This window comes from Manacus candei, unplaced genomic scaffold (assembly GCF_025592945.1).
Source record: "Manacus candei isolate 608988 ecotype Guabito, Panama unplaced genomic scaffold, ASM2559294v1 h1tg000027l, whole genome shotgun sequence".
Taxonomy (NCBI): domain Eukaryota; kingdom Metazoa; phylum Chordata; class Aves; order Passeriformes; family Pipridae; genus Manacus; species Manacus candei.
In genome coordinates this window covers 786,576-810,342 of record NW_026138075.1, presented here as the reverse complement: position 1 = coordinate 810,342, position 23,767 = coordinate 786,576, and the positions used below count along the sequence as shown (strand labels likewise).

The following is a 23,767-nucleotide window of genomic DNA, read 5'->3' as shown; positions in this document are numbered from 1 at the left end:
AAGTTCAGCTACAATGACCATCACATCACATCACCTCACTTCATAGCATGCCAGCTTCAGGTTGCTGTACTTTTTCCACTGAACTTGAAAAAAACCCAACCAACCAAACAAAAACAAACAAATAAAAAACCAACCAACCAAAGAAAAAACCCCCACCACATCCCAGACCATCTATTTCAAGGTTTTTTTTCACATTTTCATCCATACATGCCAAATTCCCTCCACTTTCCACTTTTAGATTCACTTTGCAAACCACTTCAGCTTATTCTCCAGTGTTAACCCTTTCAAAGTAGTATCGGACACAGTTGTCATGTTTTCTTGCAACTACAGGATAAATCAACTTGAAACTAATGTATAAGAAAAAATAAGGAAAACAGTACACTAGGGTATAAACTCAAAAGGAACACAGCACAGTCATCCAGAATATCAGTGGACAGTATTATTGGTGCTGTGTACAGCAGGGCTAAATCCAGTACTATAAAAATGTCAGAGAACTTCTGTAAAAAAAAACTAAATGGGAAATCAGACCTTCCTTTATGCTCTTTAAGACAGTGTTTGTTTTCGCATCTTTTGAACTACCTCCCACCATGCTAACTTAAGAAAGAGAATGCTGAATAATCTTGTCTTTCTGTAGCCAAGACTTAAGCGAACCCTCCAGATCAGATCCAGAGGAGGAATTCAGGGAATCACTTTACTCAATGAGCTAAAATACACATGTATGTGGGCATATATATATGCGTGTGTATATATATATATATATATATATATCACGGCAGCTTCCGGGGTCCCCAGGGCACCCTCAGAGAGAAGTAACACAAACTTAATTCCCTTAATCCAAATGAACCTTCATGGATACATTTTCCACGTGCAACAGTTCCATTTGGTAGTTGTCTTTGGCCTGTTCTTGAACTTCTGACCCTTTTCCACTGTTTGTTGTAGAAAATTTTAACAAAGGTAAAATAGCTGCAGTGAGAGAGGAAGAGAGAATGAAACTGAGGCCCCATACATTTAGGAAAATCTGACTGCATGGCAAATGGATGCATGATCAATAATAGAGAGAGAGAGAAACACATTATACAAACACATTGAGAAATATTCCAGATGTCAGCAACACTAAGCCGCAGAGGTCAGATAACAACTGCAAGAGTACACTCATGGTTTGATGTCCAGCCCTACTTCGGGCTGAAGGTTGTTACCATTCTTTTTTTAGCAAATAATATTTGCTAACACAAATTTGAATACTGTGGGGTTTTTCCTATGGTATTTTGGTAGTGACACGGAAAGTTAGGTAAGTTAAGATTCGATGTTTTCGTACAATCTGTCTCTGTACAATCATAAACATCCACTGGTCAGATTATGTGATCAATACATCTGTTCTAGAACAAGCAGCAGTCACAAGTATTGAGGCCATGTTGCTGAGAACACAACTGTACTGGGCAGGACACGTCTCCAGGATGAAGGACCACCGCCTCCCTAAGATCCTGCTTTATGGTGAACTTGCCACCGGCTGCCGCATGAGAGGAGCCCCAAAGAGAGGATACAAGGATTCCCTGAAACAACATCTCAGCCTTGGCCATATTGATCACCATAACTGGTCTACTCTGGCCTCCAATCAGGAGGCCTGGAGACACACCATCTATAACGCTGCTGATGCTTTTGAGAAAGCACGCAGGGTCACCCTTGAGGAGAAAAGACAACGCAGAAAGAATCGTGCCTTGCAGAATATACCACCTAAGGAGTCTTTCTGCTGTGCCTTTTGCAATCGGACGTGTCTATCTCGTATTGGCCTTTTCAGCCACCAACACGCCTGTAACAAACGTGGGTAGTGCCCTTCCCAAATCTTCGTTCATGAAGCCTGGCCATGATGATGATGATATATATATATAAATATATATATATATATATACACACACACCACATACACACACACACGTAAATATTACATATGCATCTCCTTGCTGGTGCACGTCCAGAATTGAAGATTATTTTTGAAGGTGTTTAATCTGTCAGCTGTCAAATGATGCTGTTCTAAACCTGAAGTTTAAAACTATGTTTCAAACATATGTTTTTATGTCATGAAACTAAGTTTAAAACAGCTATCATGGATTGTCCTGCTGTAAATGACACTGGAGCATTACCACTCCAGAGCAGAAAAGGTAGACTCTTCACCTTCAGCAAGTACATTCAGACAGGCAAAATGCAGCATAGCATGCAGGTCAGGCCAGCTTCACTGTCAGCCTCTCCTTTTTGGTGGTGTGGGGTTTTTTTTGTCTCTGTGTGTGTGAAAGCTAATCCAGCACATATATGGTGTTCTCTGAGGGAACACAGTGAAAATGTGTAAATTTGTGCTTAGACAAAAACAGTTGTTCTTGAATTAGACAGAGGGCAGTCACTTAAACCATTGTTACAGCTGCCTGCAAATACATTCCTGACCGTGTAAAGGCAAAATGCGCAGCTCTGAGGGTAAGTGCTTTCCTGAAAGGAACCAAAATTAGCAAATTAGCTACCATCCAGTCAATTTTGTGAGGCACATATTAGACACTATTCCAGAGACAGAAATGCAAATTGAGGCATCAGCTGCAAAAGATTGATTTTTCCTGAAGCTTCCCTCCCTCGCCCCTCCACCCCAAGGAGGTTACACTGTCTACAGCTTTGTGCGTTCCGTGTTTTCAGAGACCAGATATGGCATTTTTAATTTACCCTTTGGCTTCTCATCACAAAAGATTTATGCTTTTCTTTTATTCCAAGTAGCTGCAGATTAAAAAAAAGTGTCACTTTAAAAATCAGATAATTAAATCAGTACAGAACTCACACACCAACACTGTGAAACAGACAAAACTTCTTTAAACCCACAAAATCATAATGAGTTGAAGCCTTGGTTTACACCTAATTCAGAACATTCCAGTTCTTAACCACTGTCAAGTGCTTTAGAACTAGCCTGAGGAGGACAGGACTAAGTCTGAAAGCATGGGATTCAGCTTTCAACAAGAGGAAATTTAGTGTGCATCTCAGTAAGGTAGGTCAGCTGCTGTAGTGACAGGCAGCCGTGCAGGTTGTGGCAGCCCTGTTCTGGAAGACAGGTGACATTTAAAGGGAACAACCTGTTTCAATGCAGCACTACGGCCTGAGCTGCAGGAGGACAGGTGAGATTCTTTGGGGAGCAGCAATACAGAACTGGAGAACTCTCTTTTTTTAAGTACATGATAGAATAACTCCTGAACACTGTCCTGCACACTGCCTTTGAGCAGTTTCCCCATGGTGGGACAATGATGACCAGTGTGGCAGGGGGACTGCACAGCCACCCACAGAGCACCATCGCCCCAGCTACCACTGCTCCTCAAATCACTGCAGGCAAGAGTAACCCATTAACACTTTTACCCTTTGCTCTGATGAGGCTATGGGAGCGTCAGAGGGCAGCAGCCCCCTCACCAGTCCTTTGCATAAGGGAAATGAGGGGAGTGGTTTGTAATCCTGTACCAGATACTTCCATTTGCAATCGTCTGGGATCCTGTACACACATGCACACTGACACAAACAAATACATATCTTCATACTGCTGCTGTAAATATCACTTGCAGCTACTGAACTTCTGCTTGAGTTTGACACTAATCTTTTGAAGGGAAAAAGTTTATTACAGCCTGTAATCATATAGACTGATTTGTCAGATAATTTGAATCACTAAGAAGAGATGAAGCTCTTTAAAAGATGTATTTTATTTGAACAGTGCTTTATCTGTGCTTAAAATACCCACAATTAAATACCTACAGATATATATATGTACCTGGTTTTACATAAAGTTAGATAGTACATTCCCTCCAGAATTTTAAGATGTAAACTGTTAGATGATCTGTAAGCTTCTTAAAATTCACAATAAACTTTGTAACACAGCAGGAAGAATCAGAAAGACAAAAAAAAATTGGATTTAAAAATTAGAGAAAAGTGGTAAACCCAGCAAAAGTGTAGACAGGTCCTGGCAGAAGCCAGAAAGTGTCTCTCAGACTGCCACACCAGAGTCGAGCTCTCAAGTAACAGATGGCTGCAGTAAGTTTTTGCATTTCTGAGCAGATGAATCAGTAACTCTGAGAGCACGCTGGACACATGCAAGAATCAGAATCACTCTCTTGAAGGCCAGTCCCCGGGGACAAGCAGCTCATACCATTTGTAATTACCAAACACTACACGATTTGTAATTTGCCCAAGCCCTGGTGTTTTCATTCAGCTGAAACTATGAAACCAACATGAGCTCCCAGCAGATCCAAAACATTAAGGAGTTAAAGAAGACAAATGTGCATGTCCTAGTTATCTTCCTTTAGAACATGTTACATGACGTCATGTGACAACATACATTGTCACACACACTCTGGACTCCTGTATGAGAAGAGCAATAAGCTGAAGCTGCCAAAGCTGGCAGGCCTTACTCTCTCCTGCAGGAGGGTCAGTACTTGCTGTGGATGGTGCCCTAGTACCTTTGGGCACAGACAGGACCCTGGCCCCATTGAGTAGAATGAATTCCAGCCATCCTGGCCACCCAGCCCCACAGCACGAAGGCCTCTGAACACCCTCAGACTCATCCAGAAAAGAAAGAAAAAAGGAAGTACTTTTATCAGCAATTACCAGAAAGTACACTTACTCTAAGGTAAGGGTCTGGAACTCAGTAGTAAAAGGGATCAAAAGTTTTGCAACCTGCGTTTGAGGACTGCAGCCCATTTCTCCCTCTTCTTGGGAAAGCACAGTGCAGGGCTGCACCACACGAAGTGCTTCCCATGCCAGTGCTCTCTCCCACTGGTTTTACCCACCCTGAAAGGTCCACCCTCTGCACACTACCCCTGCCCCTCATATCTGTCATCCTCAGCCACCAGCCAGCAGATCTCCATCATGTTTCTGGAGCTGTAATGTTCTCCACTTTGTTAAGTCAAAATTTTAACTATATCTTTACAGACACATGTTTTTAACTCCTCAAGGCCAGAAAGTTATCCTAAGTGCTTTGCCTTTACCTGGACCCTTGGAGAGAGGTGAGAAAAACAGGGAATTTCAAGACTTCTGGAAAACAGCAGCTTTACCAACTACTCTCCAAAATAGGTATGTTTCACTTTTGAAGTGAAACCATTTGTTAAATTACTCACCAGAGTGAATTTTATGTGTGCTCATTACTTCACAGGAAGAAGTCTTGGGAAGAAAAACCACAAGGAGGCTAAGGTATTTCCTCTCTTACAAACCAGTAAAAACACAACTGTGATTTGACATGCAGATAAAAATACTAATATTCCATTTCTGTACTAAGCCACCTCAAGTAAGCAGTGTTATGATGGTTGCACAGTTAGAAAACTGTACTACTTACAAATTTTTCCTGTAGTCATTGCACACATGACAAGCAAGCTGTGACACATGAATATATCAGAGCAGTTTGCAAAGATGTGTTGTGCAGTAAAGGGTAGGCTTCCTTCCTGTTCCCATTTGGTGCCACAGAGGCCTTAAACCAAGACTAAGCTGCTTGATGCAGCCTAGATCCTATCTGCCTGAAATGATCTTGTCCAGGGTGGGGCATCAAGAGAAAACAATCTTCCGTCACCATTTGCAGCACAAATTAAAGGGCCAGTTTCTACACAGCAGCAGTTAAAGCCGTCAACAGCGTGACTATTTACAGTCCGGGACAGATGGGAGCAAGAATTCCTAAGATCTGCTTCCAATGTGCCTGGGTTCTTCTGGTAACAAATGCTGAACAAAATACGCAGTGCAACCACGACCAGAGATATTTCGGGTTGGCATGTGACTTCTCTTGGGAAGTGTCTTAATGAAAGGCCCCTCTATGACGTGGAATTGTTAAGCATTGTTCCATAGGCTTGTCCCAGCTCATTGCCATGAGCTAGTATGCAAGAGATTCCTTCTGGGCTGCAATCCAAAGTTTTTTGACAGATCTGATTTCATGGGTTTTGCAGCTTTTTGTGCCTTTTTTTTTTGTTTTGTTTCATTACCAGAAACATTTCTTTGAAACAACTTCCTTCTAAAATTATCTCAGCTTGAGGAATCACATTGCAGGTAGCTTCCATGCCTGTATATCCTACACACTTACTATTTTCATTCCTTGCACAAAGCTGTCATTTATGCCCCACCACATTGCAAAACCACAGTAAGACAAGGACAAGGAGTGTTTCAAGACAAATGGCACTAAAGATATACACATGCAGGCTATGTCCTTCCTCAGGAAGACCATGTTGTTGCTTGTCTCTCTATGTCTTTCTTTTCCTTTGTGCTCTGTTCAGCAAGATGAAGTCAATCAGTGCTGCTGGTAAAAGAGAAATCCAGAAGGCAACAGTAATTACCAGCCACAGACTTGTATCAGTCAGGCTCAGTGCTTAGGGAGCTATTTTACTTTATACTGGAGCCTCAGGTCTGACCTCCCCTTCCTTTCTGAGGCGTTTTCAATGGAGGGAGCTGAGCTTAGCCATTTTGCATTTCCGTGTGGCTGATACAGTAGTCTGTGACAGTAAAATGACCATAGAAATGTACCATAATAGTCAAATATTGACCTTTTTGTCCTGGCTGAACATTATGGGGGTTGAAAATCTTATTATAGTGTTCCTAGCCCCCTTGGCCAGTGTCCAGTAGGCAACATCAGGGATGGGCCAGCAACACATATTCTCACTGACAGAAAGTATGTCTCATAGCATTGCTACCTGTGAGTGCAGCTGCTTGTGGGATGCTGCTCACGTACCCATGAGTTTGCTGGTCTTTAACTCTTTCCTGATAATCAGCAGCTTCCTGAGATGTGAGGTGTTGCTCTCCAGCCTAATAGATGTCGTGGAAAAACACACCTGGAAAACATTTGCTTCATGCAGCTATACCTGAGCTCCTGGCTGTGGTCAAACACTGCTCTCCTAGTGCTGACGACTTGCTATTTTGTCTGGCACCTGCAAACAATTTTCATGCTCTAAAATGCAAGTCCATAATGTCTGAGAATCCCTGCAAGCTGATCAGCAGCTCCAGAGAGGTGTGAACCTTCTCCCCAGCTGCATGAATTACAGGCCTTTGTCACTTCTCTGGAAGTATACAGAGCTTTATAGGAACTGGACTTGCACAAAACAGATGTGTTATCTGGCAGTGGGTTGCAATAATCTGCTGAGTATTGCTGTTTCCTATCTAGACTGCATGGAGGAGATGAGTAATATGTACACAACAAGAGCAGCTGGGCAGAGGATGTTGTTCATGTGCTTCTCCTAAATGGCAGCACTGATAGGTCTGGCATTATTGCCACAAACCTCACTCTCTTCAGTATGCTTCAGAAAGCCCCATCTGCCGGAAATGGCATCACCTTCTTCCTTTGTGGGGAAAAAAAAAAAATCAGGAAAGAGCAAAATAGACCTTTGTGGTATTCAGCCTGTGCCAACTGAACAACTGGTACTGCTGTGGTTTCTCTGAAATGAGCGAGTTGTGGCAAAGGCTGTGCAACATCACAGCACCATTTGCTGTGACAAGAGTTTGGTAGTTTCCCGTGCCTGACCTCACAGCAGAGACTTCCAGGAGCATGAGAAAGTAAAGAACACTTTGATGAGGGTGAGTAACAAAAGAATTTACTTCCCTCACTAGGAGGGGTCCATTCATCGAGACTTCTGGAGAGTGGGCACCTGATTTTGGGAGCCTGCTGCACCACAGATGGGACCCCACGCAACATAGCACCACTCGTGGCTATGAAGGCTGCAGAGGTCCCTGTTTCATGATCCCTGATGATCAGAGCTAGCAGTAGTGTAGCTGTGCCCACAGAATAAGGAACAGCGTACTCTCTGATACAAGGATACAGGTTGCTCCCAACCCTTCCCCCCAGGATGCTGCCCCTTGCATGAGTACAAGGCAGCTGGCTCTGTCTGCAGCCCAGATTTAGTAAAATTTTTAGGCAACAGCTCATCTCACAAGAGTTTTCCACACCTCCTGCAGGTGACACCCAGATTCAACATTGGGACCCCCTAAGACATTACAAAGAGTTGGTGCTGCATAGGCTGTGGGGAGCTGGTGCTGAATTGGCACTTCTTGGGTAGTAAAGAGACTTCAGCAGCAGCAATTCCTTGGAGAAATGGAAATCTAATTATACAACCCTGCCACGGGGTCCCGAGGGCAGCACCTCTTGCACTGGCGGCACCAGCTGCACATGGTGACTGTGCCAGTTCAGTCACTTCTGCCTCTTTGTACTCTCTCCTCCAGTGTGAGAGCCCAGAAGCAAAATCCACACCATGGGTCACAGCAGAGGCTCCACCTGTGTAGTTCCATGAGGGAAAATGGGCTGCGTTGACTACTTGCTTTCAGTGGCATTGCTGATGTAGAGGGACTCCGTGGGGAGTCACTCACCTCTGTTTCCCTGTGTAGTGATAGATCCAACAGGGTTGAATGAGGACTCATAAGAATATTCTTTTAAATTACTTCCTACCAGCCCCAGGAACAGGAAGAGGAATGAGTACTTTTAGGGGTGAGAAAATGGCTTTCCCATCTCCATCCACCCTCCTTGACTTTCTCTGAATTTGCTGTAAAGATTGTACCCCAACCTTTGGCCTACCGAAGCCACCTGACTGTCACAGTAGAAAGTTTGCAGCTCACTGTGTGTATGATGCTGTTCCATCCCTCCTTGCTCAGTCAGAAGTGGTCCAGATAGTTGCACCAACTCTAAGTGAAGGAATTATTTCCCCAGCAAGGGCCTGATCCCAGTAAGGAGACAAGTCTGTCCGTTGGCAGCAGTAGGAGCCGCACTCTTGGACTGCCATCTCCTTTGGTCTGAAATTGGGCAGGATGAATAACTTAAAAACAGCAGAAGGCATCCTCAGACCTGACTGTCTCAGACCAGTCGGCACTGTTTAATGTTTGCACAACCTGTGGCCATGATTTCTCACTTTCCAGGTTACTCAAGCTTTACATTGCAATTAAACGTGGAAGCAGCACACCATGAGAAATGGCTGTTTGCCTTGGGCTGCCAAAGCCATGCACTCTGCCACCCAGTCAGCACTCCCATGTCCCCAACACCGCACTGCCCACGGCATCACATGTCCCACAGGTTCCACTCCCCTGAGTGAACTTTTACTCACACATGCTTGGATCTTAGCAAAATGGCATACCCAGTGTCAGGGCTGTGCTCTCAGCTGAATGGAGAAAGGGCTAATGAGAAAAACAACATGCCGGGATACTAGTACAGGCTTTCAGAAAACCTTCCCATATCAAATAGCTGTTCAGCCACCAAAGGCACAATGCAAGAAACAGACAAGGGAACAGTGATATCTGCAGACCTCAGTGATATAAGTCCAAGAACTAATTCAAAACCCTTTCATGGGGATCAAAAGCAAATAATACCCAGAATAAAGATAATACTAAAGACAGCCTGGAAGAAAAGCAGCATAGTACGTGGCATGGGTTAAAGGGGTTCAGTTTCAGTCTGCCTCAGCTTTTAGATTGTTAGGAGGAAGTTGCACCAGACGGGCCATGATAATGCCCTTCATGGCGTTTACTTACACATTAATGAAGCCTCCAGGTCCTGAGCCTGGTCCATGCTCTTGCACGGTTCAGCCACCTCCACAGGCACACAGCAAATATCACAGCACAGTTTTCTCACTATCCCTTGTCCCAGGGATGAATGCAATGCCATGGTAGCTACACAGGAATTTGCCACGTGTTTGCAAGGGAAAAACTGTTCATCTCCCTCTGTGGCAGTGTCCAAAGTCTTTGTCCAGCGTGTGGCACTTTCTATGCATCATTTTGTCAGGAAGACAGCCACAAAACTTTGTGTTCCTTCTTGAGCAGGGAACCCAGTCTGCAAGAGCAAGTCCAAGGTATATACACACAGTGTTGTAAATCTGAAGAAGACATTTGCAAATAGAGACACCTGAGAAAATCTAGTCTCAATAAAGACATTGGTTCTGAAACAGCAATTATAGCTAAAAGAGACTAATTCCAAATAACACTGCTGGCAAATACCACTATAACCATTCAAACAAGACACATAGAGGACATATCTACTGTCTTATGCATGATTATATGAGTCAAACCAGAATAAAGAGGGTAGAAGGTACCAGATTTCTTTCTAGCAAGTAGGAATGCAAACACAACCAGACAGTACAGAGGTAAGCATGGAAATCAACAATTTTTTCAGTTACTAAAATAAAAGTGTAATATATTTAATAGAAAATAAAGGGGAGGAGGTTTATTAACAGCACATTTTCTTTTTTTCTATCTACATACACAAGCTTACAAACAAAGAATCATGCTTTATATTTATTTATCTAAAATATATCCTCCTGAGGAATACAAATTAGTTGTCAATATTGGTCAATAAATTAAGTTTGAAAGTGTATATATTGCATATAAGCACAATATACACATGGTTAATGTTGCTTAGCTAACTTAAAGCTAAATCAAATGGAATATGCAACTCAATTTCCCACAGTTTAATATATTTTATGACTAAACTGCAGGCTTTAATAGCCAGTCATAAAACCCAAATCACTTAGCCCAACATCCAAAACCCAGCATGTGCACTGAAATCTGGGCTAAGCCTTAGAAGTCATCACTGTCTGAGGGTGTGGGCCCACTGTACTGGTGTTGGTTACTGAGGTTACCCCCCTCTGCCAGCCACCAGACCCTTCACTGAGTTCTTCCAACTCTAAAGCAACAAAGAAACATACAAACAAAAAAAAGATACAACTCCAAAAGGTCCCCAAACCCAACCCTGACTACTCCCCCCACTTTGCAATTGGTTTTAGTTTGCTGAAACAGCTTTGCAAAGGGTTTATCAATCACTACATCCAGTATAAAGCAGGGGAATTCAGGAACTGTCTGACTTCCACAGCATCTGCCCAACTACCTTGAAAGTGGCAGATGCTTGAACTCCTGCTGTGAAGGGTGTGTTTCAAGGCATGCCTTCAACTTTCAGTGTCCTGTCAAGCTCAGAAGCCTGCTGGAGAACCAGAAGGCATGTTTGTTTGTCTAAGCCAAGAAAGTGCACTCCTCAGGGACACATGCTAAATGCCAGACATACAACAATTCTTTGCACTGGCTTTCTGAATGCCAGGATAGCCAGGCAAGACAGAAGACATTTAGCCACTGAATCCTCTGTTTTATTCCCCAACCTGCCTTCCTCACTCCTCCAAAGCATCTCCAGATCATCCAGGACCCCAGTCCAGCAGTCCCTAACTACCCTTACTAGTTTTTAAGCAGTGGATTCCGGCACCGAGGTTGGACATACCCTAAACCCTGCAGAAACCCACCATACATGCTGCCCATTCCCACTGCTCACCACACCCCCAGGCATGGAAGCAGTGGGACGGACCAGCTGGTGGTCTGCGTGATGGTGGCCATCAGGGCACCATGGCAACCTTTGCATTTATCCCCCAGTGAGGAGCAGGTTCTTCCCACATTCAAGTCCTCCGGGGGGGGGGCACATGAATGGCGTACACGTGGTTGGCTTCCGTGTGAACTGGTACCTCCTGGAAATGGAGAAGAGCAAAGGTGGAGAGAGCAATGTCAGTCCCTGCACCAGGCACAGAGATGAGGGAACACAACTCTCTCCCATGAACACATTGTTGGGGAGGGAGCAGCAGCCTGCATCTGCACTTGGCTGTGAGGGAAGAAATGGAAAGCAAGAGGGGAGAGAGCAAACCTAGAGGTAAGACAATGGCAATGGGAAACCTAGAGGTAAGATGACAGCAGGGCAAAAACTGGGCAGGCAAAGGGGGAAATCTGGCGGAGAGACTGGGTGGGAGGGCACCAGGGCAAAGAAAAATGTTTGCTGTGAAGGACAGTTTGCTGATTTCCAGAAAAGATTACTCCTATCCAAAATGCAATGAAGGCACTCAGAATCTGTGCCCAGATGCATATATCAGGGATTTACAAAACTCATTTATTTTCTTTTCTCTCTCAGTTATTTCAGGAATGAGTGATGGAGCCAGCAGTCAAAGCCAATTATTACAATCAGTAATCCATTTGCATTGTTTCCATTTCATATTGAGAAGGAGATATTTTGCTTTTGGTTCAGAGTAATAGAATGTTTTTTCCCCTATTTATACTGAAGTAAAATAATTTCAGATTCACACTCTGTTTTTACACAGTGCTGTTGTACCTATGACAGTCAGGAAGTCATGCTGTTATCCAGAGGGACTTGGTCTGGCTGGAGAAATGGGCCAACAACAGGGACTTAATGAAGTTCAACAAGGAGTAGTTCAAAATCCTGCATCTGGAGGGGAACAGCCAGAGGCTTGGGACTGGGGGCTGACTGTCTGGAAAGCAGCTTGGTAGAAAAAGATCTGAAGGTCGTGGTGGACACCAAGTTGAACTTGGCCCAGGAATGTGAGTAATGTACCCTTGCTTTAGAGAAGGCTAATGGTGACTTAGGTTGCACAGAAAGGAGTGATGCCAGTAGATTGAGGGTTGTGATCCTTCCCTGCTGCTTAGCACTGGTGAGGTCACACCTTAAGCAAGTCCATGGAAATGCCACAACCATGATGAAAGAATTGAAGAATCTGACATATAAGGAGAAGCTGAGAGAGCTGGGACTGCTCAGTGTGAAGAAGAGAAAGCTCAAGGGCATCTTATCCATGTGTACGAATACCTGACGAGGGTAAAGGAAATGGAGACAGACTTTTCTCAGCAGTGCACAGTGACAGGATCAGAGACAATGGGAACAAACTGAAACACAGGAGAACTTCCAGAAGCACTTCTGCTATGAGAGTGGCTGAACAGGTTGCTCAGAGAGTTTGTTGTCTGTGTGCTCAAAATCTAACTGGACACAGTCCTGACCAACCTACTCTAGCTGACACTACTTTGAGCAAGGGGGTTGGACTAGGTCTTCAGAGGTCCCTTTCAATCTCAGTTACATTGTGAATCCAAGGTAAACACCTAATTCTTTGTGGGGAGGACTGCACTGCAGCTCCCTGACAGCAGCTCACTCATTCACTCTTGGATGGACAAGGGAGCAAGAAGTCAAGAAGTCCCAGTGCTACAAGAATCCTCACAGTGGGCTGTTTGATGCTGTTTGCAGCAGCAGTGATTGTCTTCCTCTAAAGTATCCAATATTCATTTTTACCAAGAAGATCCCTGTGGTAGCATGGATCCTCTCTGGTGGGGAGTAGAAAGGTATTTGTCACTCAGTTTTCTTAGACTGGTGTCTTCTGAGTCACTGTCTATGGACTCCTGGATATCTGTAGAATACTTCTAAAGGACATACAGATAGTAAATAAGTGAAGTGAGCCCATCACAAAAGAACTTAGGCAGACTATACAGGAAAAAAGGATTCATCAGCTGGGCACACAAAGGAAAATGGATGTCTGCAATTTACTCAATCTGATCAAACTCAAGTGGGTTGTGATGCACCTTTCTTCTCTGAAAACAATAGGTTTCAGCTAAGTATGGAGAAAAGCCCAGGGCCCAGTAATGCAAAAATTGTTTAGGAGATGGGCAGCAAGAGCTGTTTTTTCACAGGAACACCACAGCGAGACTTTTCAAAAACCTATTTCTCTCTGAATAAACGCTGAGCAATTACAGAAAGGGACTGCCAAGCATCAGTGTATCAGACTCACATCTTCTGCACCCTGTGGGACATGGAGATAAGGTTCACCAGCCTGGAACTGAGTGTGCCCTTTAGTACTCCCTGATTTCATCCAGCATTGCTAACAGCAGGGAGGAAATGGTAAATTTCTCTTGATTTTTCCACTGATTGCAGTGTTGCAATGGGACCAAATGGCTGTCACAGATGCAGCAGACATCATACGAGGCTACAGCGCAAACCAGATGAAGGCAGCAGGATGCAGAGCATTGAAACAGCAGAGCTTCAGTCCCTTCAGACACTTGCCATCTCCCACCAGGAAAAAGGAAGAAAACTGTGTCCCGTCTATTTATGATGACAGCTTCCCAACTTCCTGGGGATCAAGAAGCTCAAAACAATTCACAGCCTAGAGAGGTAGAAAAAACCCCAGCATGATGTTGGAAGCTATGATTTCGATGAACTCCATGATGCTTTTTAGAGGGGAAAGCTACTGGGTATTGGAGGTGGAAGAAATGGTTTAGTAGAAAGGGTTTCCTTTAGTCTCTAAGATACTTTGCTTTAGAGTGTGATCTGTGCTTAGACTTGAAACAACAGCAGGAAATCCTACTTGCAGTGCAAAATGGCATCATTTTGTGGCCAGAAAACTGGCTTCTATAGTCCTGCAAAACAGCCATTTGAAGGACTTGAAGGGCAATTTTCCCAGAGATACCTGTAGCTCTTTGACTTTGAACAACCCTATGGATACATGGCCTCTGATATCCATATCTGAGCTAGCCTTAGGCTACTTCACTGAGACTCTGCAAAAAACAGACTTGAAACAGATCATATCGACAAGTGTAGTCTTTCCTGCTACATGGAGTTGGTTTAATCACTTTATATGATGATAAAGAATGGGCCCACTGTTTATCAGCAACAGACTGCCTGAGGTAGAAATGTACCAGCTTCTCTATTAATCATAGGACAGAGGGCTGGAAATGCCAAATTTCACTTCTGATGCTCATTTCAACTACGTCTTTAAGCTAAATGAAATAATCTCTTTAGTCATCACCTGCCGCATACAAAAGCAATCTGTTTGACAGGCAAAGCATGAAAATATTATGCAGTTGTATTCTGGCTGCACAAAGATTGTTTTTATGTACATAATACCGAATGTTAAATATGACTGTTCACTCCTAGCAGACTTAGCGTATTGCTGACGCATTATGACAAGACCATTTTCTGTGTAAGTCTACACACAGACAAGACACACTTTATATTCATATGCAGTCATCATTGTAGGAGAATGTCTGAAACACACCAACATTTTAAGCCTGTGCTGTTCTAGTAAGAGGGTTTCTAGCCCACATCACCAGTGTTATACTTACAGAACAACATTCCTTCTACCATCTGCCAGGCCTCTTCTCATCCCTTGGTACACTGTCTGCTTTACACAAAGAGACTCCCCAGATCCTGCAGAATCAGCACAGAACCTTCGTGCTAGGGTCATCACCATACCATACCATCAGCAATTTTAAGAGTTAACATTCTGAACTCAAAGCCTGTGGCTGTAGACATTCTCAAACTTGGGGAAGGTCCAGACATGACTGCTCCAGCTGGAGCTCCCTCTCTGCTCAGTCAATGGCCCAGTAGTGACAAGACATCCAACAAGTCATCTGCAGGAGAGAAGCTGAATGCCTCAAGACATGGGAAGCCAAAATGAGAAGGTCTCTGAATGGTCCGTAACAAGGAGACAACAGCTGCAAATTATCATGTCTTGCAACTGAGCTGAAGGGTGGGCTGCAAACCCTGCTGGCTTGCTTTCCTCCTTTTCCAGTCACACAACATAACCCTTAAACAACAGATCTTGCTGAAAGTCCCAAAAAATTCCCAGAAAAAGGCTTATTCTGGAGATCTAGCCTTGAGGAACATCTCAGAGGTCTCCTATCTCTCTTTAAGTAAGAAGTCTTTTAAAAACATTTCTAAACTTTTGCATGTTATCCTTTCTCATTACCCAACGTGCTGCAAAAGTGCCCAGATTTGCCCATACTTCACTCTGGGGCATTAGTCACAGGCATATTTAACACTGCACTCACTACAGTTCTACTTCTCATTCTATTATTTCTCCTTCACACATGTTTCTCTCCTTGGGAAAACTCTTTTTATAAAGACCCTCAGGGACAAAACAGTCGTCCCAAAAGGGAAGAGCAGAAGCCAATGAAACCGAACAGAAAGGAGGCAAGTGACAAAAATGTGTGCCTTGTCTTGCTCAGATTTGGGCGGCTGCCAACTAAGAAAGCAGAGTCTCTGAATTCTCTCTCAGTGGAAGACCCAAAAGTCTAGATGAATAAAACCTTGTTCAAGCTTATAAGTAAAGAGTCCAGGAAAAGAAATTACAGTTTTCAAGTCTTTCTGCTGAGAGATGAAATGAAACCGGACACATGAGACACTGGGGCTCCTGATTTAATTAACTTTGAGCTGCTGGCTTTTTACACTAGAAAATCGTTATTTTACCTACATTGTCCACCTACAGAAAGAACAGGTTTCTCAAATTAAGGCTTCTTACAAGGTTTTATTTTGGCATCAGTACATGTATATATAAAAGTTCATACGTAAAAGCGTATGCAGATAAACCTTTACATATGTAGTGTATGTATATGCAATAGAGAAATAAAAAGTAAATATACCAACAGAATCCCCCAAAGGCTCCATAGCTTCTTCATGTATTCTGATTTCCAGGGGGTTAAGGGGTCACTTTTGAATGTGTTACTGCATTTTACCAGTGTACTCTACAGGCCTTCTGTTGTCTCAGCACCTCTCCCAATATTTTGGTATCAGAGATAGGACAAAGCTATTGCCAACAAAAATAAGGTACTGTTGAACATGTAAAAATACACTTCCAGGCAACAGGTAAGCCTTAAAAGAGGAAAAGCTGCTCATTGTACAGCAGAGCTTTATATTGACTTGAGCTCGCTGCAACCCTGTAAGCAGATCTAACTTTAACACAGGCCCAGAGGATGTAAAGTCAAGAATAATAACTCACTTTATATCAAAATCCAGTGAAAAGATTTCTTTTGACAGCTCCTGCTTTGTGCTCTCATTGAGCTTATTGGCTTCCTGCAGACGCACATGAGCCTGACCTCTCCCGTTCATCCACAAATTGGCTGCATATAAAATGGACATTAATTCCAGCTGGCACATGGGTTTGGCTGAGGCCCTTCCTTCCTGTCTGCAACAGGGAAAAAGTGCTGGGGGAATGTGTGGAAGGATGAGACAGAAAGCAGCAATACACAAACTTCCAGTGCAAGGCTGTCTGGTTTGCACCTCTTAACTGAGTATCTGCAGTCACATCAACAATTAGGCAAAAATTATTAGATCTGATTAAGATCACAAAGAGGAAGCATATTCTCCCCAGAAGCAAAACTGCACATAAGCGGCAGTCCACTCTTGATCTGATGAGAATTCAAGAAATAAATTATTCCAAAAGCTGTGTTGGAGAGCATTAGAAATACTACTTTACTTTTCACAGGCTCTTAGTTTACAGGAATAAGCTAGCTAGTTATTTTTACCCAAGCTAAGTGTGAAGATGGGCATCACAAACATCTTCCCCTGAAAAGGGTTGTTATCTTCTTTTCAGATACACTCTGTAGGGCTTCTTCACAGAATATTTGCCAGACACTAACTTAAAACTGCCTTTGAAAGGGATGCAGTCTGGACATAACCTTGCAAGGTTATAGCTGAATATGATCCTAAAGCCTTAGGATCCATAGGACTGGCTGGTTTGCTTATGCTTAACAAGATGGATTTGAAGGGAAAACTGGACACTGATCTGCAGGTAGGACTTATCATAGAAAACAGAGTAGAAACTGCTACAAAGAAAGAAACATTTTCAGAAAAGGTTTGCAACATAATGTTGTCAACAGGAACTTTTCACATGAAACTGGTAACTAGAATCTTTAACTCATCCATGGCAGTGACTAAACTGGTCTGAGGCACTTCATTAAACTGTTTGCTTATTGAAAGGTTCAAATTCTAGGGACAAGACAAACAAGCAAAAGCATATTGTGGGGAATTTAACCATAAGAATTATCACTTATTCTCATTTGTGTGAGAGCTGGCAATGGAAATTGGTTTGTGCAATGCAACATTTAAAGCAATCCAACTTTAAAGACTCAGGACCTACAGGACGCACAAAGGCAGAGGGGTTTGGGTTCCATGGTGGGTGGATTGTGGTTTGTTTCAGGTGGGGTTTTTTTGTTAAAAAGCACATCCCAAGTCACTGATTTCAATCACAGTGCAGTTCTACAACACTAAGGTAAGAATCTCGGAGATGACTTTGTGAAGGGAAATTCTCATCTGCCCAGATAACTGCTCTATAAAAATAAACGCTGCCTGTGTCACGGAATTTAGTTTATTTTAAGAGATAAGAAGAGCCTTATGTGAACTTGTGCAATCACTCTGAATATCCAAGTAGTGGACCATTCAGTATAATCTGACCATTAGTTCAAAACTTCAGTTTATGCATTTTCAGAACCAAAAGCTGGATTAAGTTTGAAATTATTGCTATTCTATACACTGCCACTCTCTCTTCTAAGTGTTATTTATACAAGCATAGACACTGTATAAGCTGAAATCACTTTGTATAACTGTAAAAACTTTAAGTATTGCCATACAAAATTTCAGGCTTTCTTAACCTCAATAGCTAGTGTCACAGCTGTTGGAGGACCAGTTCAACCCAAGAATGGCTGGAGCTCACGCCTACCTTAAAATCAGATGGTCAGAAATTAGGTGTGAGAAACAAAAGCCTTCAAGATGAATGATACAGCTTTCAGAAGTGATATATGAAAGCAGATGATCAGAGACAAGCTTTTCCAGATGACAAAACAGACTAGAGAGGAAATGCAGGTAGTCAGCACTCAGCAATAGGAAACAGGAGAGTGGCAAAAGGAATTCAAGTGGGAAAAACTTCAACTGAAAGTACAGAATAAAATGACAACATCACTGAATAGCAGACAGGAAAATAACAGAAGTACTCAGGAAAGAGGATTTAGGTATTGTGTCTGGTGGCTGCAAATGCATTCAGCACAAAATGGACACAGGAACATTTAAGTTTCTATAAATAGTTTTTGAGTAATTCCAGTGGTGTTCGTTTATGCTATGCCTCCAAGATTCCAACAACTGTGTCGTAAACACAGTCTCATACTAAGTTTCACATGAAAATCTTAATAAAGGCTAGGGAAGAGACAAAAAAAAAAAAGCCAAGTCAGATGGCAAAGCAAGTGCAAAGTGCTTTCTTGGTAGTGTACCTGAAAGCAAAAGATCAATACTACTTCTAGATGTCAATGTGTATCATCTCTAAAATCTTAATCTAGACAGACTAGTTACAATAGACAGAGAAGTACTCTGTTCACTTGTGAGGTTTTTATACACTAAAGTTGTTCTAAAAAATTTAGGATAACTCAAAATCAGATTTAGGCACATGTAAGTTAATTTCAGCTAAATATAAAATCCCAAAGAGATGGTACGACTGTAAAAAAAACTCAAAACAAAACATACATATTTGTTGCTGTGAAGTCTAATTAGAAATGAAATCAATTAAAACTACCATAAATACTTAAAGCTGTCACATTACAGCATCATTGAACAAAGGAAAAAAAACCCCTGTAGTCCAAACAGATTGTATTCAAAATTTATTTTTAAATAAAAGAAAAAACAAGACAATTATTTTAAATAAACATGGTGTATTCTACACATCTGTAGATCAACACAACTTTACATTAGCTGTTTATAACTTTTAGAAGTACTGTTGCAGCATCTTCTACAACATTTGACAGTGCTGGTTTCTATTTCTTCAATCAAATACCCAAATGAAACCATTTGCTTAAGTGAAGCTTTATTTTTCATAGCCAAAGATGGCTCTACTAATACCAAAGCACCTGTTAAACAATTATCCCCACCCAGGTTTTTTAAAAGGAAGTCTGTTCAGCCTTTTTTTTTTTGGTTCTGTTCCATTGCCTGCATAGAAATCAGCATAAAGCTAAGTAGCAAGCTAAGCTTCACTTTAGCAGTGCAATGAATGGCATCAAACTTCATGAAACAAATGAAGATACAAACATTGTCAGCAAAATTCAACTATGTCAAAACAATATCAAAAGAAGAATGTTTTTGTGGGTCACAACTAGACTAGCTTTCAGTGTGCAACTTTCCTCAGGAAAAGCGCTTCTTCCTGATTCACATGAAAAGAATGAAGCATGCATCACAAGCCTTTGTTCATACAGAAATGCCCATTAAAAGAGTTCCATGTTATCATAAGGCAAAGGAGATATTAAGGTGGATAAAGCATCTTGGCCCAGAGTATGTTTTACAACACACACACACACACATACTGTACTTGTGTACCATAAGATGGCTAAGGGATTGGCTCAGTAAGGTAAAAAGTTCATTTTTATAAATACATGTCATTATTGCTAATATGCTACACATCATCCTCCAACTTTTAAAGCTGCTTTGTTGACATAACCTTGTAATTAGCAGCTCACATTCATGGTGACAGTAAACTATTCCATATGAAGAAAAGTAAAGCAGCATAAATACAATTATAAAAACAAAAGGCTTATGCAACATTCTTCTCTAGCTTCACTGTGGTTTTTTTTAATTTAAAAGTGTTTGAAGAAAACAAGTCCAGTTCACCACAAATCTGGAAGTTTCACAATGAGGTTGAAAACTAAGGTACAGGGAACAGAGAGGGGGAAAAACATGGCATGCATTATAATCTAGTCCTTTTAGTCATACCACTGGAATACAGAAGTCCAATTTAAAGGCTAGACTAACAGTAGAAGGCAAAAAGCCAAGAGTAGACTTAGTTTTGATATCTAAATTAAGACTACAATTTTAATCAGTAACAGCAAACTCAGCTGGCCCTTTAATATATTCACAATATCTACTGCAACTGAATACTTAATTATGACTAGTATAGGTATGTATGTTCACTTTAAAAAGATAGTAAATACCTGCATCATGAAATTACATTCTTAAGACATTGTGTAAGAAAATAGCTCACGTGTGAAATGTTTCTGAAATGTGTTTCTGCTCCCTTCTATCCCCTATTATGTGTCCCCCCACACCCCAACACACACACAACACTTTCCCCCCCCAATAAATGCATTCACTCACAGGGAAAAAACAAATACCCCTTAAAAAAGGATGGAAGTATTGAGGAGATCTGCTTGGCTAGTTACAGCACAGTGCTTAACAAGGTTCAAGACAGAACCAGATCAGACTTGGCCAAAAGATGCCCACAATACATGCCTGACCAGTAATTCCTTCCAGCTCTATCAAACACAGTCCACTTTTGGTTCATTGCAATGATTAAAATATTTCCTATATACATATAGGACATATATACACAAGACTCCAGCTTTAGTTTGTTTTTGCAAAGCAGTTTTACCTTTCTATTCATATTGTTCTGCAGCAACTACAAGAGGTAGGCATAAAGCATTTCAAAGCTTCTTTCCCAAGGTCCCATTACTAGCTCAATTTAGTGGGATAAAACAAAAATCAGCTGTACCTCTGTGCTTTTACTAGGTACAGCCTTGTGCAATCCAGCTGGAAAATAGCTATGTGAACCTTAGATTTGCTAGGCTAACACACCAAGGAGTAAGAAGCTGTTCACATCCAGGAGGATACTTTTTAAAAAAAAAAAAAAAGTTTACTGCAGAGCATTCTTACAGAAAGTAGATGTCAGGACCAATTCTCTCCATTTCTATTTGTACAGAGGAGCAAGGTACCATTTGGCCAAGACTACAGATGTATTTTCACAGATGCAAGTGCCATGCAAAAATAAATTAAAGAACAGATACCAAACATACAAGTAATAAAACTAATGAAGGTAGATTTTTCTTAAAAGTATATAAACAATTTATAATACTTTTCTTTCCCCCTTCTCTTTTTGACATTCACAGTTACAAATGTGTGGCTATACGTCAAGAATTTCTTCTGCAGTGCCTCCACAACGTAATCTGTAGCGTCCTGTCCTCCAGCTAATAGTGGGGTCCCACAAAGCAGATAGGAAAATATAAATTGTCATGGATTCTCTGATGAACCAAGCTACTGCATAATCAAGTTTTGAAAAACAGAGAGCACCACCCTAAAAACATTAAAAAAAAAAAAGTATTTAAACATACTGATTATTCAAGAGAAACTTTAAAGTAATTTAAAATATTTTATTACAGATAAATCTCTTCTAAAGTTTACTATGCAAATTAATATATCAATAGCAGTTTTCTTTAAAAGGCGAGAATATTTTCTTGTTCAGGACACAGTTACCTATATTAAACCTCAAGAGCATGGCAGAATGACCCAGAAAGTTTGGAAAAAAAAAAAAAAAAAAAGAGACCTATATGTAGAGCAACAGGCAATGAAAAATGTGGCAATTGCACGTTTTTGAAGATTTTATAAGCTCTTAAGCTTATAAAACTGTGTTCAAGCAGAGACACCAGGTTTTTGTCACAGACCCCAGCATCTATACAGCCCATTCTTGCACATTCCCAGAGGAATGAAATTCAAATAAAGTCTTCGGCCTATTGCATAGGAAAAGTAGGACTAAGAAACAAGGTTTATAGCATCTTGATATTTTCTGCTCCTTTGAGAACTTCCAGCTACATGCAGAGTTTGAAATTAAGGAGGCTTCAGAAGAGGATGAGTAGGCATAGTGATCTTTTCCATGCTGCTCATGATGAAAAGAGTAATCAGAAAGTGACTACTAGACCTTCTGGAGTCCTACAGAATCAACACAAGTCTTAATTTTATTATTTCCACCATGTGCTAAGACTACCAAAATAATATTTTCCAGTATGATAACTGTTTGATAAGTTTGCATACACAAGTAATTATAGATTTGATTTGTATGGCATATGGTCACAACAGAAAATAGTCTAAATAGTTTCTCCAGCATTAGGAGAATAAATGCTGTTCTGATTTGTGACATCTTTCTATAATAAAAGTTTGTGAAAAGCCTCACTCCTAGTAATGGGAAGATTTTATTTTTACAAGTAGGCTACACCTCTCCTCTAGATTTATTATTGCCAAAATAGAGTGAAAAATGTACTTAAGAGTACATATACACCTCAATACAAATAACACTTTGTGACAACAAAGATAAGAAAAAAAAAAACAAAACAAAATCTCACAAAGCTGCTGTTCTTGTATTGTTAAAAGAGCTTAAAATTTCTGAATATGCCTAGGTAGAACAGACTGGAAACATGAAGATTAAGGGGACAGATGGACAAACTTTCAGAGCCTACGCAGAGGCAAGTGAATATAGAATACCAAATGGCAACCAAGCACACTTGCTCCTTTTCATGCTACTATAAATGAAGCTGGAAGACTGAGAAGTAACAGGATTTGACCTGTAATTTCCTTCATGTCAAGAGAATTATTTTATTACCGTAATTAGTCTTAGCTTTTGTCTAAAGTAGATGGCAATAGTAACTTTAATAACCTCCAAAGAAAATGAAGTTACATACCTGAACACCTTTTAGTTGAATGTAGTCAAATATAAACCAGGCCAAGCAGTGACACATGAAAAATACCATTATATCCCATCTAAACACATGATGAGCTGCCCATCCAATAACTAGACTGGCAACAAAGCACTCTGAGATTGGCTCACAAATTATTGTGGCAGGCAACATATTAATTCGTAGTTTGGCCCACCTAGGAAAGATAAAAAAAAAACAGTTCTGACTTTGCATTATTCATTATGCCCTCCTCCCCCACCTCATAAAATGAGCCATCATGGTATTTTCTGAAAACGTTAACCTTACTTAATTTACACCTCAAAATAAAATACTCTAAAAAAATCTCCCTTCCAAAGATACCGCAGATACCATTTAAAAGGTACTGAGGCTTGGGAGGTTTTATTTTTTTTTTTTAATACTTGTGTAAGTCATACTCCTGTTCAAAGGTAGTGCCTCTCTCCCAGCACTAAGAAAGAGCTGTACATTGAACTTTAGTATACTGGGCATTACATCAAATTAGCTTGGAAAATGTATTTCCTCTCATTACCAGCTCATTCCCAAAAGAAGCACATGACAGGGATGGGCGTTAAAAGAAGTAAAGATTAAAATTTTACCTGATCATTCTGGACTGAAACTGAGAAATAGAATATGAACCAGAGTTTTGCATTGCAACTTGTGTGGCCATTGCAAATTTCCAGCCCCTGAAAAAGGAATTAGTTATTATAAAAACGTGCAAATAAGAAATGCAAAAACCAATTAGATA

At 41.2% G+C, this 23,767-nt stretch overlaps 1 protein-coding gene across 1 annotated transcript in view; it reads right to left on the bottom strand.

The window, feature by feature from the left end:
- Nucleotides 1–19,163: 19,163 nt before the first annotated feature.
- The window catches only part of UGCG (UDP-glucose ceramide glucosyltransferase), a 30,807-nt gene continuing 26,203 nt past the window's right edge, over nt 19,164–23,767 (bottom strand). Inside the window, exons 7-9 of the mRNA XM_051789450.1 lie at nt 23,619–23,705; nt 23,011–23,200; nt 19,164–21,632 (exon numbers count right to left, since the gene is read on the bottom strand). Of these exons, the coding sequence (XP_051645410.1) occupies nt 21,462–21,632; nt 23,011–23,200; nt 23,619–23,705 (448 nt within the window). The 3' untranslated portion in view covers nt 19,164–21,461. The remainder of the gene's footprint in view (nt 21,633–23,010; nt 23,201–23,618; nt 23,706–23,767) is intronic.